The 15,447-nt window shown below is 41.6% G+C and overlaps 1 protein-coding gene across 1 annotated transcript in view; it reads left to right on the forward strand.

Annotated features, from left to right (window-relative positions):
- The window catches only part of ZFAND3 (zinc finger AN1-type containing 3), a 340,799-nt gene that overhangs the window by 289,907 nt on the left and 35,445 nt on the right, over nt 1–15,447 (forward strand). The window contains exon 6 of the mRNA XM_033217040.1: nt 13,576–13,743. Within this exon, the coding sequence (XP_033072931.1) occupies nt 13,576–13,743 (168 nt within the window). The remainder of the gene's footprint in view (nt 1–13,575; nt 13,744–15,447) is intronic.

A 15,447-nucleotide genomic window follows, 5' to 3' on the forward strand; every position in this document is an offset into this window, starting at 1 on the left:
CAAGGTATTGGGGTACAACATTATTTGAAGACTTCTGGCCTGTCTCTTAACCTCCAGACCTGTCCAAATATAAGTCAACAGTAGGAGGAAGTGGCCACAGTTACAGGTACTATCCAGCTGCCTAAAAGTTGTATAATTTTATAAGGCGGAATTTAAATACCTCTAGGCTTCATGTAACTACAGAGTAGGCAGGAGACTTACTCTGTATTTTTAGAAAGTTTAACTTTTTTGTTTGTTTTTTTGAGGCAGAATCTTGCTCTGTCCCCCAGGCTGGAATGCAGTGGTATGATCTCGGCTCACTGCAACCTCCATCTCCTAGGTTCAAGCAGTTCTCCTGCCTCAGCCTCTGGAGTAGCTGGGACTACAGGCATGTGCCATCATGTCCGGCTAATTCTTGTATTTTTAGTAGAAATTGGGTTTCACCATGTTGGCCTGTCTGGTCTCAAACTCCTGACCTCAGGCTATCCACCTGCTGTGGCTTCCCAAAGTGCTGGGATTACAGGCATGAGCCACTGCCCCCGACTGGAAGTTTAACATCTAAATGAATGTTCTAAGAAAATGAAAACAGTATTGCCCATCTTAACACAGTTACAGTAAGACCTCACTTAATGTTGTTGATTGATTCTTGGAAACTGCGACTTTAAGGGAAATGACAGCAGGTCCTTAGATAACATCATTTGGTTATGACGTTATGAGAAAAAATGTTGGCTTTGTTATGTGTTGTTTTCCTTAAAGTCACAGTTTCTAAGAGCCTGTCAGCAACACTGAGAACTAAACTGTATATGAAAATAAATCTGGAGATATATATACTTCATGGACTTCTCAAGTTTCTCTCTTTCAGCAGATGAAAAATCTTGGCTGATTTTGCTTTTCTGATAAATACTGGAAAAGATAGTAGAACTGAAGTTCTGTCTAGTCTTAACACTGTAAAAATCTTTGCATTCTCATGGTCATAGACTGACTTGTGGCCAAGGAGCAGATTAAAATTAAGGGACTTGGGCATGTGGACTTTGATAAGTAGATTTTTCTGTTAGGTTTTTCAGGTTTGCCTTACCTTAGAGTACTACCTTATTCGGTACTCCACTGATGGTATAAATGTAGTATGATTATTAAAAGCAATAAAATTTCAAATGAAAATATCTAGGTTTTCTTGTGCTAATGGGGAGAAATTTTTTTTGTATCCTACAAGTAATCAGTAAAGAAACTTTTGTGGATGAAGTCTTTAAAAATAACATGCAAGTATGTAAATCCAAGATTAAGCCTAAGATATGACTGGTGGAATGATGTTGTATGTCAGAAAAGAAAATAATGAATAACTTAAGTACTATGACTACAATCCACAGAAATCCAGAGAGTTAGCAGGAGTGGAAAGAAAATCATATGAGAAGTCTTATAAATCATATTCTAAGAGCAGAGGGCAAGTAGAATTATTCAACAGAGAAATATCCTAGATAAATTGATAATCATATTTGGACAAGAGGATTTTATGAAATAGAGGAGCTTGTTTTCATTCCTTTATTTGCCCCAGGATCTGTCCCCTGCCCTCATCTTGGAGACAACTGGGTCTTTGTGTATGCAGAAAGTAGCAGAAACTTGTCTTCGTAATAAGGTACTCTGATGGGAAAGCAGAAGTAGCATGTTTAAGTGTAGCAACTGTTGGAGACAGCATATATAGTAGTTAAGAGTAAGGACTCTAGGCCAGGCTACTCTTCACTTACTAGCTCTGTGATTGTGGGCAGTTCACTTAACCAGTGCCTCAGTTTCCTCATCTGTGAAATGCAGGTAGTAGCTACCTCATAACCTTGTTATAACACCAAAATGAGTTAATATATGTAAGAGCATTTAGAAAGTGCTGATAAGGAATATGTGCTTTGTGTTAGTGGTCATTATTGCAGTCACTAGGAAGCTTCACTTTAAGGAATCTCTTTTGTCATATCCACCTTCCATGATAAGTGGCCTTAAAAATAAGCTTGTACAAGTGCAGGTATGGTGGGTCATGCCTATACTCTCAGCTACTCCAGAAGCTGAGGGGAGGATCGCTTGAGCCCAAGAGTTTGAGGCTGCCGTGACCTGTGATCATGCCACTGCACTCCAGCTCGGGTAACAGAGTAAGACTCAGTCTATTAAAAAAAATTTTTTTAATGAGTTTGGACACATGGGTTATATACACACTGTATGATTCCATGTATATATTCACATATGTGACATTCTTGAAATGATAAAATTCTGGAAATGAAGAACAAATTAGTTTGTCCGAGGTTGTCAAGGATCAGTGGGGAAGGGAGGGAAGTAGACATGGCTATAAAGGGACACTAAGAAGGATCCTTGTGGCGATGGGAATGTTGTGTGTCTTGATGGTGTCCATATCAGTATCTTGGTTGTGATGTTGTTCTAGAGTTCTGTGAGATGTTACCCTTGGGGAAAACTGGATGAAGGGGGCGTGGGATCTTTCTGTATTATTTCTTATAACTACATGGGAACCTACAGTTACCTCAAAATAAAACATTTAATAATAAAAAGAAAATGGTCTCGGAAGATTCCTAATAGAGAAAAATTGGCAGTGAAAGCCATGTGTATATCTGAACCGACAGACCAATATTAGGTAAATAAGGCAAATAAACATCACGGAAGGAAAACCGAGCTGACCATTGACATTTTAGTGAGATGTTCATGGGCCCCCAAGAAAAAAGTGGAACCCCGTGGGTTCAGAGGGAGGGAGAAGACAGACAACAGCTTCATTTCCCTGAAAACCCATCAAACTGGTGTTCTCTAAGGGCCTTTGCTTCCCGTACTGTGAAATGTTCTATTTAATTGATGGTTTTTGGTAAAGAGAAGAAGGTAGATGAGTAGCAACTTAAATACAAATGACGTTCTTTTTTTTTTTTTTTTTTTTTTTTTTGAGACAGAGTTTTGCTCTTGTTGCCCAGGCTGGAGTGCATTGGTGCAATCTCGGGCTCACTGCAACCTCCACCTCCCAGGTTCAAGTGATTCTCCTGCCTCAGCCTCCCAAGTAGCTGGGATTATAGGCATGCACCACCATGCCTGGCTAACTTTGTATTTTTAGTAGAGATGGGGGTCTCCATGTTGGCCAGGCTGGTCTCAAACTCCCAACCTCAGGTGATCTGCCTGCCTCGGCCTCCCAAAGTGCTTTCATTACAGGTGTGAGCCACCACTCCTGGCCTACAAATGACATTCTTAAAGGTAGGCCTAAGAGAAAAAGAATATGGGGATGACAGGTATGAGCTAAAAATCATCTGTCTATATGCCTGTAAATATAGTAATTAAATCCAGGAGGTACCTTGTCTGACTTTTCTCTCATCTACTTCTTAAGCACCCCATCCGCCAGAGTTTATCACTTTTACTTTGTGTGTTCATAACACTCCCCTCATAACACTTACTATGGCCCTAGTTGTATTTGTGTGTGTGTGTGTATATATATGTGTGTATCTTTCCTTCTGGATTGTGGCTCCTTTGGGGGACAGCTCACTACTGTGCTTTGTTTTGATTTGTTAGTTCAAAGCCCAGTGTCTGTTGCACAGTAGGCACTTAAGAAATAATGAAGGAGATATTGACTGTTGTCATGGCCCTGGACAGAGTAGATGTTAATCTAGAAGCCTATATAAATTAAACAGATCAAATAAACTGGTAATATTATTGCACTGAATGAAATTGTGGTTATTTTTACAAATGAACATTCCTGGGCTTTTCTTTATGTTTTTTAGTCTGGCAAATTTTTTCCTTAGGTTTAAAATAAGAATTTTAGAGAATTGAGTAATGCAGCTATGAAGAGATGTCTTATAGCAACTACTAACAGTAGTGTGGTGTCAGTCAGGAGGTAAAGGGCCATCAGAAAAAGACAAGGAGACCATTGGAAAGGAGATAATTGGAAGAATGACTTGTGTGGCCTGCTGGGTTCAATTTCAGTCACAGAGAATGCCATCAGACTAAAACAAATCATGATTGAAAGCACTAGTAACAAGCTTATCTCTTAATGTTTGCGTAAGCATCTCCTCCTTGCCAAGGCACACATGAGCCCTATTCTGATGTCCAGTATGTGAAAGAGGTGAAGTGGAGGCAGTTGAAGGAACAGCATTCTTCTCCCCAACTGCAAGGTGCAGTAGAAACTGGGTTGATTATGCAGTACCTGCCCTTCACCTTCTTGTGCCAGTCCTCCAGCCATGCCATGTGAGCTTGTGAGGTGCCTAATGGAAGTTTTACATTTCTGGTTCTGAATATCTAACAGAGAAGGTATACAATTAAATATTCCCTTCCTGCCAGGCACAGTGACTCACACGTGTAATCCCAGCACTTTGGGAGGCCGAGGTGGGCAGATTGTTTCAGGCCAGGAGTTTGAGACCAGCCTGGGCAATATGGCAAAACTCTGTCTCTACTAAAAATACAAAAAACTAGCCAGACATGGTGCCTCACGCCTGTAGTCCCAGCTGCTCAAGAGGCTGAGGCAGGAAGATCACTTGAGCCCAGGAGGTTAAGTCTACAGTGACCCGTGATTGTGCCACTGCACTCTAGCCTGAATGAATAAGTAAATAACCACTTCCTTAAAAGTTACAGGATACCATTGATTGCTTGCTTGATTGGTGAGAGGAAAGAAAGAATAAATCCAGGTGGTGGTACATTCCACAGGAAAACTGAGAAGGATTGTAAAAAAAAAAAAAAAAAGCTTATGTTATTTGAATGAATGAACAAATAGTTTGAGGGCCATACTGTTCTAAGTTTAAAAGAGATTTCGACGTAAGAGCTAAATGTAACACATGAAACTTGATTGGACACGCCTTTAAAAACAGTGAGGGTATTTCACTATACACTGAATATTAAATATTGTGTGACACTGGGGCATTCTTAATATTCTTAGGTATGATATTTTGGTCATGTAAAGAAATGCCCTTATTATTAGATATCTATATATTCCAGGATGAAGTATTTTGATGTATGTAGCTTATTTTCAGACGGTTCTGGGAGGAAGAAAGTATAAATATGGAGGGGCGAGTGTATTAGGATTCTTCAGAGGGACAGAACCAATAGGATATATATATTTATAAAAGAGAGTTTATTAGGGAGAATTGGCTCACATGATTACAAGGGGAAGTTCCATGATAAGCCTTCCATACACCGGGGAAGAGAGAAGCCGATAGTGGCTCAGTTCAAGTCTGAAAGCCTCAACACAAGGGAAGCTGAAAGTACACCCTTTAGTCTGCAGCCGAACCTGAGTCCCTGGCAAGCCACTCGTGCACCTCCAGAGTCTAGAGGCTGAAGATCCTGGAGTCTGATGTCCAAGGACAGGTGGACAGAAGCAAGCATCTGGCGCAGAAAGAAGAAAGAGGACCAGAAGGCCAGCAAACAGACTTGTCCCACCTTCTTCCTCCTGCTGTGTTCTGGCTGTGCTGGCAGCTGATTGGATGATGCCTACCCACATTGAGGGTGGATCTTCCTCTCCCCTTCCACCAACTTAAACGTCAGTTTCCTCTGGCAGACACACCCAGACACATCCAGAAACAATACTTTATTAGCCATCTAGGCATCCCTCAGTCCAATCAAGTTGACACCTAGTATTAACTATTAAAGTCAAGTTAAAGAAATGGGATAAAACGTTAATTGTTGAATCTGAATGGAGTGTACACAGGCGCTTAGTGTATTATTCATTCACCTTTTCTGTGTTTGAAATTTTTAAAATAAAATGTTGGGTAAAGGCTAAATGCATTTTTCCTACAGCTGGCAACAAACCAAGGGTGTTCTCTCTCAACACTCATTTTCAGCATCATACCAGAAGAACTAGCCAGCCCAGGCAAGAAAAAAAAATAGAAGGCATACAGATTAGAAAGAAGAGTTAGAGGGAAAACCTTGCCCTCGAAAACTGTTGGACTTGCTGCCGTGACTTTTTTTTTTGAGACAGAGTCTCGCTCTGTTGTCTAGGCTAGAGTGCAGTGACACAGTCTTGGCTCACTGTAACCTCCACCTCCCAGGTTCAAGCAATTCTCCTGCCTGAACCTGCTGAGTAGCTGGGACTACAGGTGTGTGCCACTATGCCCAGCTAATTTTTTTATTTTTAGTAGAGACGGGGTTTCACCATGTTGATTGGCCAGGATGATCTTGATCTCTTGACTTCGTGATCCACCCACCTCGGCCTCCCAAAGTGCTGGGATTACAGGCATGAGCCACCGCGCCCAGCCTGCTGTGACTTTCGTTTAAGATTGTTCGATTTGATGGAGAGCTGCACCCCCATGGCCCATTAGCTTCTCCTGCTTGATATTTTGATGAATTCATAGTCACTTGTTTCTGGTATCATGATGTACCGCCAAAATCAGCTTCCAGGTTCCTGTGCACCAGAAATGGGAAGGGAAGATGGGCCGTGAGGAAGTGAAAAACCTAATCTCAGTCTTAAAAACATACCTTTGGGTTTGTGGGTACGCATCCCCTGAAGGGCATATGATAATTTTATCATGACTCCTGACTTCTGTGTGTTCTGCTGCTCTTTAAGCTGTCTTCCAGTCAAAAATGTCTCCACAGAAGCAGCTTCTACATTGCTATCTGGAGGACCAAAATCTGGTAGATGATAAGAGTTGGCCCCAAGAAGATTTCTGATGCCGTATGTTTTTTGAGCATACTAAGGACAAAGACCTCAAAGCTCAGGTGTACTCCCAAGATGGTCAACCTTCCTGATCAGCCATTCCAGATCTCCCAATCTTGTGTTCCCAGGAGGAGAGGGAGCCAAATGCTTAGGAATTATACTGCCTGGCAGTTTGTGAACAGCTGACTTTTTAAATGTTTATGATCTAGGACATGGCATACTGGGAGTATTTCAAGCTAGATTCATCTCCATATCGAATGAAGATGATGGCATTCTCCACAAAATTTTAATAATCAGCCTCTTGAACCTCATTCTCTGTCCACACAATGGCTTTTCAACAGATGTGTTACTCCACAATTATTTTAGAGTCATTAGGAACATTAAGAAAGGAAGGGAAAATTTCAGTCAAACGAGGTGGGAAAATTTTTTTAATGGGTAGCAAGGTGTTTTCTCTCTTAAAGTCTTTCGTGACACACAGAGTAGAATGTCAGGAGAAGATGAATCTAATCCCAGCATATATCCTGAAAGTAAAGCATGACGGGAAATACAAAGAGAAAGTACCTGTAAAACAAGTTTTTTTCAAGCCTCTTTTATCAGTTTTTCCAGTGAGAGTGTGGTATTTTTCGTGGACAAAGGTTTTACCAGCTTAAAGCTCCTTTTGAGTGGTCGAAGGAGAAACAGCAGTGATGTGTGAGGGTTTGTTAATTATTGCTCTTACTGATGTTTGCACAGGCTGTTGGGATCATAAATGTCAATCTGTCAAGAGACTGATAGGTTCTAAAAAAACTGATTGAGTACCTCAAAAACTGTCATAGAGCCTGAGATTAAACAGATATGTCTTTCATAGAAGTAAGGGAAGGTATGGGTGAAGGGAATAGCAGAAGGCTTTCTTCTCTTTGTTGCCACATTGCTTCTCCTACTCTCCTATTCTGTATTGTGAGTGTTGGCTTGTACAGAGGCCTAAGAGCCTGCCTGCCTGAGATGTCAGGAAGCCACAGCCGTGGTTAGTGCACGGGGTGTGTGCAAGCTGCCAGCTGCAGGGTGACAGGAGATTAAGAGAGATTGAAATTCAGCTTTGACAGGCCTGACACAATTTATTTGGAAATTTTCAGGAGAGAACATGAGTAATAAAGACAAGAACTGTGACAGTAAGGAACAAATGTGAATTTCTGCCAGAGACAAAACAGAATTTTAAAAGAAGTGGCTGTTTGTTGTCTCCAGTTAAGCTTTCCAGTTAAACTGTGTTCCTAATTGAAAGTCTTACCACTACTTTCTGAGATTGGCTAGGAAAGTACAATTAGAAGAATTCCTCTCTTCAGAAGATTCCATATATTTAAAATCACTGTACAGCCAGCCTACCATATCCATGAGTTCCACATCTGTGGATTCGACCAACCATAGACTGAAAATATTTGGGAAAAAATGGATGATTGTGTCATACTGAACATGTAGATTTGTCATTATTCCCTAAATAACACAGTGTAACAACTATTTACATAGTGTTTATATTAGGGATTATAAGTAATCTAGAGAAGATTAAAGTACAGTTGACCCTTGAACAACATGGGTTTCAATTGTGCAGGTGGGTCCACTATGCGCAGATCTCCTTCTGCCTCTGCCATCCCAGAAACTGCAAGACCAGCCCCCCACTCCTCCTTCCTCTCCTCCTCCTCAGCTACTCAGCGTGAAGACCACAAGGATGAAGACTTTAATGATCCACTTTCACTTAAGAGAAACTGTGTTTTCTCTTCCATATGGTTTTCTTAATATTTTTTCTTCCTGTAGCTTACTTTATTGTAAGAATACAGTATGTAATACATAAAACATGCAAAATATGTGTTAATTGTCTGTGTGTTATCAGTGAGACTTCTGGTCAGCAGGAGGCTATTACTAGCTAAGTTTGAGAGAGGCAGAAGTTATATGAAAATTTTCAACTGTAACGGGGGGTCAGCACCCCAAACCCTATGTTGTTCAAGGGTCAGCTGTATACAGGAGGATTATGTAGCTTATATACAAATACTATGCCATTTTATATAAGCTTCTTGAGCATTTGTGGAATTTGGTATCCTTGGGGGGGTCCTGGAACCAATCTGCCTTGGATACCGAGAGACAGACTGCAGTACTTGTCTCTCTGTTGAAAATTAAGCAGCAGTTACTTTCACACCAAGAAAACTAAATAAGCAAAATCCTTCTTAAGATTTTCCTTCCTTATTTAATCACATTATGATTCTTGATCAGACTTTACTTTGACTAGTTCTGATGTGATATCTTTCTCATTCTATTAAACATTGGCAGAGAAAGCAGGGGTCTGGTGACTACCAAGAAGTGTGAACCTGGAATGGGGGAGTGGCCGCTCTCCATGGGTATATCCACACTAGATTATGTTCTCAAGAAGAAGCATACTGGAAAAAAAGAATCTGCTTTGTTGGCCATTTATGAAGGACCTTAATTAGAAGTCACTGTTAACTCCTGGGGTGGGAATGGTTTCCAGCTTGGCACGGGAGTTCCTCCTGCTGCTAATGAGCATACTCCTTGCAAGGACTTGCTTCTTCTGACAGTTAAAGCTGCATGTAAGAGTTATTTCTCTTCACCTCTCTCTCCACATTTAACCGTTACTGCCCAAGTTCAGAGTATGCAAGTAGACTGTTAGGTGTTTTCAGGAAATTGGCAGTGCTTCAGGGTAACAAGCAATGATACTTGTGAGCAAAAGTAAATCATTAAAGTTTAATTTATTCAAATACGGGCAGTAGATGGTTCCTTTAATGTCAGCCATGTTTGGATCTTTTTTTTTTTCCTGGTAGTCTTTTTCTAATTGACCTAAAACATAAATAAATAGTTGAATTATTTAATTCATTATCATGTCATTAGAACCCCTGCCCTGGACATCTGTTGCTCTTAATTAAGCAACTCGCCCCATGGCACGAAGGTTTCGTTAACTAATTAGCAGAGGAAATGTAAATTTCTTATGCAAGGAGTATGATTCTATAGATTACTATTTAATTAGCTTCTCATTAAAAGCTGACTTGTGAGAAAATGCCAGAGAATGGTTTGCTTCTCCAAGAAATTACACAGACATAGTCACCCTCTTGGACAATAGCATGTGGAGGATAGCGAGCAGTTTGGGAAGCTTATTTACTCTCGTTCTTTGTGGGAGGGAGCATTAGAGAGCATCTAACAGATCTTCATCTAGGGAAGAGTAAGTGGGGATATTGCAGAGCTTCAAAGGTGTGGATCTCTTACTAGCTGGAATAGTTCCTTGATTCTAAAACATAACATATTCTGCTAGACATTTTTTCTGCCTTGGTTTAGAATCATCTAGGACCGCTTCCTGGGGCCCAGACTTTCTGTATACGTGGATGCCTTTGGTCATAGACTTGTACAGATGCTGGGGCATTGATTGTCAGAGGACTGACTAGGGCTTAATGGTGTTCTTTTAGGATGACCAGTATATCATACCAGAAGCTGTGGCAGCATCAGAAACCTCCTTTTGGATTCATTGTTCAAGAATATTCCATGCCTACTGCCTACCAGAACAAATAACTCAGTGGTCTTTTTATTAATGTGGAATAGATCAAGGAAAATCTCAGCATGGGACCATGTAGACATTTCTTAGTGTTGCTGTTGAATGCCCATTGATCAGATAAGGTGGGGAATTAAGAGAAAAAGAGGTGAAAACTGCACAGGCCTCCTAACTTTGCAGGGCAGGGGTCGGGGGGACCCATCAAAGTGGGTTGTTTGGTGATGACTAATGATTGTGATTATGTAAATATGAAATCTATTTCTCAGCCATAGGACTCATACATTAAAAAAAAATTTCTTCACATGTCTAACTCCCTTACTTATTTGGACATAGTTAGCTTATGGATAACATTGCCACACTCAAATTCTTTTTGTCTTTTCTTTATTTTTTCTCCCAGTTTCATTGACACAGTGAAATTAAATTGTCTTCTCCTTGCAGCAAAGGTTTGTTTTAGAAATGGAGGTGGGTGCTTTGCAAATGGACAGCGTGTTTGACAGTTTGGGATAGATTCACGTAGAAAGAGCTCTAAATGTGAACTCTTCATTTTCAGACACAGAGGTATGAAAGAAAGGGGCTCAGGGTCTGAGCAGTTCTCTGTTAGATTAGAGGTGTGCTGGCATTGTGCCAGGGCCCTCCAGATTTTAATCATATTAATAATGAAAAGGCCTCAGCTGCCTCCCCATCTCGTGCTGACACCTGCCTCCCAATGGGAGTAACTTCCTGTAAGGATGCTTTGAATTTAGGACTTTGTCTCAGAAAAAAACATTTTTTGTTATAGTTTTTACTCTAGAATTTTCTCGTTACAAAAAAAAAGATCTAAATAGGATTATTAATACAAATAGAGCCATTGCTGGTTTATGTAAAAGGACATCCCCAGAGAGCAGTGTGGCTCATACAAGGTGCATTTCTTTCAGCTGACTGCTTTGTAATGATTTACATTTAAATTGTTGCTTGTTGCTCTTGTAGAAGAATGCAGAGAGAGCCTGCCCTATCTGCAGCCACCTTAGTCACCACATTGACTGGGCCTAGGCCTAGACGGCTTTGCTCAGCAGAGCTGGGAAATAGGCTGAACTTACTTTCGGTTGTTTTCATCAGAGGTCTTATTTAGTTGGTTTGTACATGTAGGACTGGAAGAATTAAATGAGATGAAAAATGAAGGCTGTAGTTGCTAAGAATGGTGCAGGGCCTCCATATGCCAGTACAGCGCAGCAGGCTGTACTGATGATGCCCTGATGGGGCACCATCAGGGTCCACTGAACAGTCTTGGGTGAAGTGCAGCATCTTCCTCACACACAGGGAGGCTAGGAAAGGGCATACAGACAGCCTCCACTACAGTACATCCTACAGGCTGTGGCTTCTCACTAGACCCACTTTAAGTAGAACATTAGGACTGCCTAGGAGACAAATTCATTCATTCAAGAAATATTTATTGAGCATAGGCATGGAGGGAACATCAGTGAACAAAGCAGGTGAAATTTCCTGCCCTCTTGGAGTTGATTTTCTTTTAGGGCATAATGTTAAAGATAAGTGCTGTGGAGGAATAAAAGACAGGGAAACAGAGGAGGGGAAGTGCTAAGAATGGGGATTCAATGATCTAGAAGTGATGATCAGGGAAGAAGCCTTCAGTGAAAATGTGACTTTGCAAAATAAAATTTAAAAGAAAATGTGACATTGGAGCAAATATATAAAAGAGATATAAAAAATGGCATATGCAGGGCCTTCATATATGCCATTACAGTTCAGCAGGGCTGGGGGACTGTGAGCAAACTACCATCGGGGGCCTGAGTGATAAAAGAGATAAGATCCCATGTTGATCTGGGTGAAGATTGTTTCAAATAGAGGGACAGAACGTACAAAGTCCCACAGGTAGGGGACAATAAGGAGGCTAGTGTAGATAAAGGAAGGAAAGCAGCAGGAGCTGAGCGTGGGGCAAGTCATGCAGGGTATTTGACAGTCTAAGTATCTGGACTTTTACTCTGACAAGAGGAGCTATTAGAGGGTTTTGAGCAGGGAAGTAACATGATTCTAACTTGATTTTTAACAGAGTCACTTGTCTGCTATATGGAGAATAGACTGTAGAGACAAGGGGGTGAGCAGAGAGACCAGTGAAGAGGCTCTTGTAGTAGGCTTGATGAATTGGTAATGGCTTAGACCAAGGTGGGAGTGACAGAGGGGTGAGAAGGTGTAGCATCTGGATTATTTTGAGGAAGACTGTTTAGGAGACTCCCTTCTAGAGGTAATTTAGCACAAACAACTTTGGAACTTGGTAGGAGGTACGTCGTGGGTATGCAGGCAGCTATTTCAGGAGTACAGAGCCCCAAAGAGCTGCCCAGTTTGTTGAAGGCAAGAGTCATTTACAGCCTTGCCTGTGATAGGAACTTTATTGCATCTTAATTACTTTTTTGAGGTTATATAAGACACAGTTGTCACAGAGTACACCCCCCTCCACCTGCCATTTTTGCTCCACCTCAAGGTGGGGTGCCCAGTGCTGCTGCTGCACCACACCATAGTGGAGGTAATAGGGCAGCTTGCATGTGCACCAGCAGAGGTGCCCCTTCATTCATTCTGAATCAAATTGAATAATACTTGTCAGTATTAGAACCTGACTTTTGTGTCTTTAAGAGTAGAAACATGAGTAATTTTACTATAAAAGATTACAGATCACTCATCAAACACTGGCTTTGAGAATGGAATTGTGAAAGCATAGTGATACAGAGATAACATTAGACATAGTCCCATCTTTAAAGAATTACAGTCTACTTGAGGACAAGCAAATACCCAAGAAAAGATACCTAATCAATACAGGCAGCCTCTAGGTCCCAGCAAGGGGATACAAAGACAGGACCCCATTTCTAGCTGGAATGGTCTCTTCATAGAATCTCAGCTTTTTGGCCGGGCGCGGTGGCTCAAGCCTGTAATCCCAGCACTTTGGGAGGCCGAGACGGGCAGATCACGAGGTCAGGAGATCGAGACCATCCTGGCTAACACGGTGAAACCCCGTCTCTACTAAAAAAATACAAAAAATTAGCCGGGCGAGATGGCGGGCGCCTGTAGTCCCAGCTACTCGGGAGGCTGAGGCAGGAGAATGGCGTAAACCCGGGAGGCGGAGCTTGCAGTGAGCTGGATCCGGCCACTGCACTCCAGCCTGGGCGACAGAGCGAGACTCCGTCTCAAAAAAAAAAGAATCTCAGCTTTTTTTAAAAAAACAACAACATAGAACTGGTTTTTGTTGAGCCACCCTCACTCTTCTCTCCAGCTCAGGCCTAGCTGGTTAGAAGTCAGCACTAAAGGTACATGCTTGTCATGGTTTGTGCAATATAAACCAAGCGAGTCAGAACTGGCTTTCATGGGTCTGATTCCTTCCTGGACAAGGGCAGTAGCCCGGTCAGGAGAATGCCTGGAAATACATTAATCAGCTGTGCTTGCCAGGCCAAGCACTAATCCTGATCCCCGAATATGTTGTTTTGGTCAGATTCACACTCTGAGAATGAGGCTTCACCAGTAAAACGGCCACGACTACTGGAGAATACGGAACGGTCCGAGGAAACCAGTCGATCTAAACAGAAGAGTCGACGTCGGTGCTTCCAGTGCCAAACCAAACTGGAGCTGGTGCAGCAGGAATTGGGATCGTGTCGCTGTGGTAAGCATCTCCCCCAGTGGCATGATGGAGACTATATCCTTAACACTTTGGCCCAGCTTTGGGAATTAAGTGGCTGAAGTCTTTTGTTCTTCTGAGTACTGTAAGTTTGCTACAGTAGTGCCTGCGATGTAAGTTTGGGGCTTGAGAAATCAGGAGTACAGGATGTTTGCCTCTAAACACCCTTTATTCTCACGCATGCAAAAAAGACAAAAACATCCCCCTGTTCTTAGGCATATCTCCTTAGAGCTACATCTCACTGCTTAGTGCTTTCAACTTCCCCCCACCACTTACTACTCTGGTTTCTTCTCACGACTTCAGAAGTTTACCAAACAAAATTCTGGAGTATGTACTATAAAATTCAGATAGTAAGTTAATTTTGAATGAACTTCTTACTATTTATGGAAGACTTTTTTCTCCATCTCCCTGTTAAATTAAGCTTTGATTAGAAAGTTTCCTTTGAACCTTAGTTCATCTAGTCAGTTAATACCTTGAAATTGCCTTTTTTTTTTTTTTTTTTTTTCTGGGCTGAATTCATCCTTCTGCCTCTGCCTCACAAAGTGCTGGGATTACAGGCATGAGCCACCATATACCCAGTCGGAAATAGCTTTACAGTCACCTTTCCTTCCGTATTCTGTAGTGTAATACCTTTTAGAATTGCTGCACAGGGATGCCTACCTGCAGTGGAACAAAACTTAAGTCAGCCTTTTCTCTCTTCATGACCACATATATCATGACACATAGGAATAAAATTGTGTAGCGGCATTATTTTAGGCTGATTTAGTTTCCTGTACTTTTGTTTATTCCCTGGTTTTAAAACATAATGTTGTAAAATTGTTTGAGGACCAGTTCAGCTGTCATCAGGCTGACTGTGAGACCTGACTGTAGCCTCTGAGAATCCTGTTTCTTTCTTTCTGAGAAGTCAACTTTAGGAGCCCCCTTTCACTTCTGGGACAGCCAAAGATATCCTACAAGTACTATTGCTGACAGGACTAAATAGTTCACTCAGCAGTTATAAAGTAATAGTCACTGGAAGTTTACTATCTCCTGAAGCGGCAGCCTTTGCTGCTACGGTTCCTCAATTATCTGCCCTATTGGAAATGGGAAGGAAGAGAGAGGATATTAGCTTTTCATAGAAACTAAGTTGAAACTCCTGTTCCTGTTATGACCAGATACCTGTTTGTTACACATTCTGGTGTATGTGTTACTCCACAAGATTAGAAGTGCGTATTCAACTGCGGAAACCGGAACCAGCATGGGGAGTCTTAAATGTTACCAGATAAGGTTTTTAGGGCATTTTGGTTATAGTGCTAAGCATTTTTGGGAAACTGTAAAGAAGGTTAGGATAGGTGGTGGAAACAGAGGCTGACAGCAGTTTTCAGACTTCCGTGTGTACATCCATGCAGTATGGCCCAGGTAAGTTCAGAACCTTATTATTAGGCTATTTCGATCAACCTTGCCAGACAATTTTAAATTCTTGGTGACATAAGGCAGGGACACTGTGGTTGGCTGAGGAAACTCTGGGCTCTGCTGGCTAACCAGCTTCACTCCACACTGAAGAGGCTGCCTCATCTTTTGTGATCTGCAGTTTCTTGCTTTGGTCTTCATGTGAACTCTCAGGGAATTTGAGCAGTTCAGTCTGTTACCAGTGTTGTGAGCCTACCTGGTCATTTTAGCTGTTGCTTTTGTAACATAGGCCTTTGGTTG

Source organism: Trachypithecus francoisi, unplaced genomic scaffold (genome assembly GCF_009764315.1).
Source record: "Trachypithecus francoisi isolate TF-2019V2 unplaced genomic scaffold, Tfra_2.0 Lachesis_group10, whole genome shotgun sequence".
In the NCBI taxonomy this organism is placed as follows: domain Eukaryota; kingdom Metazoa; phylum Chordata; class Mammalia; order Primates; family Cercopithecidae; genus Trachypithecus; species Trachypithecus francoisi.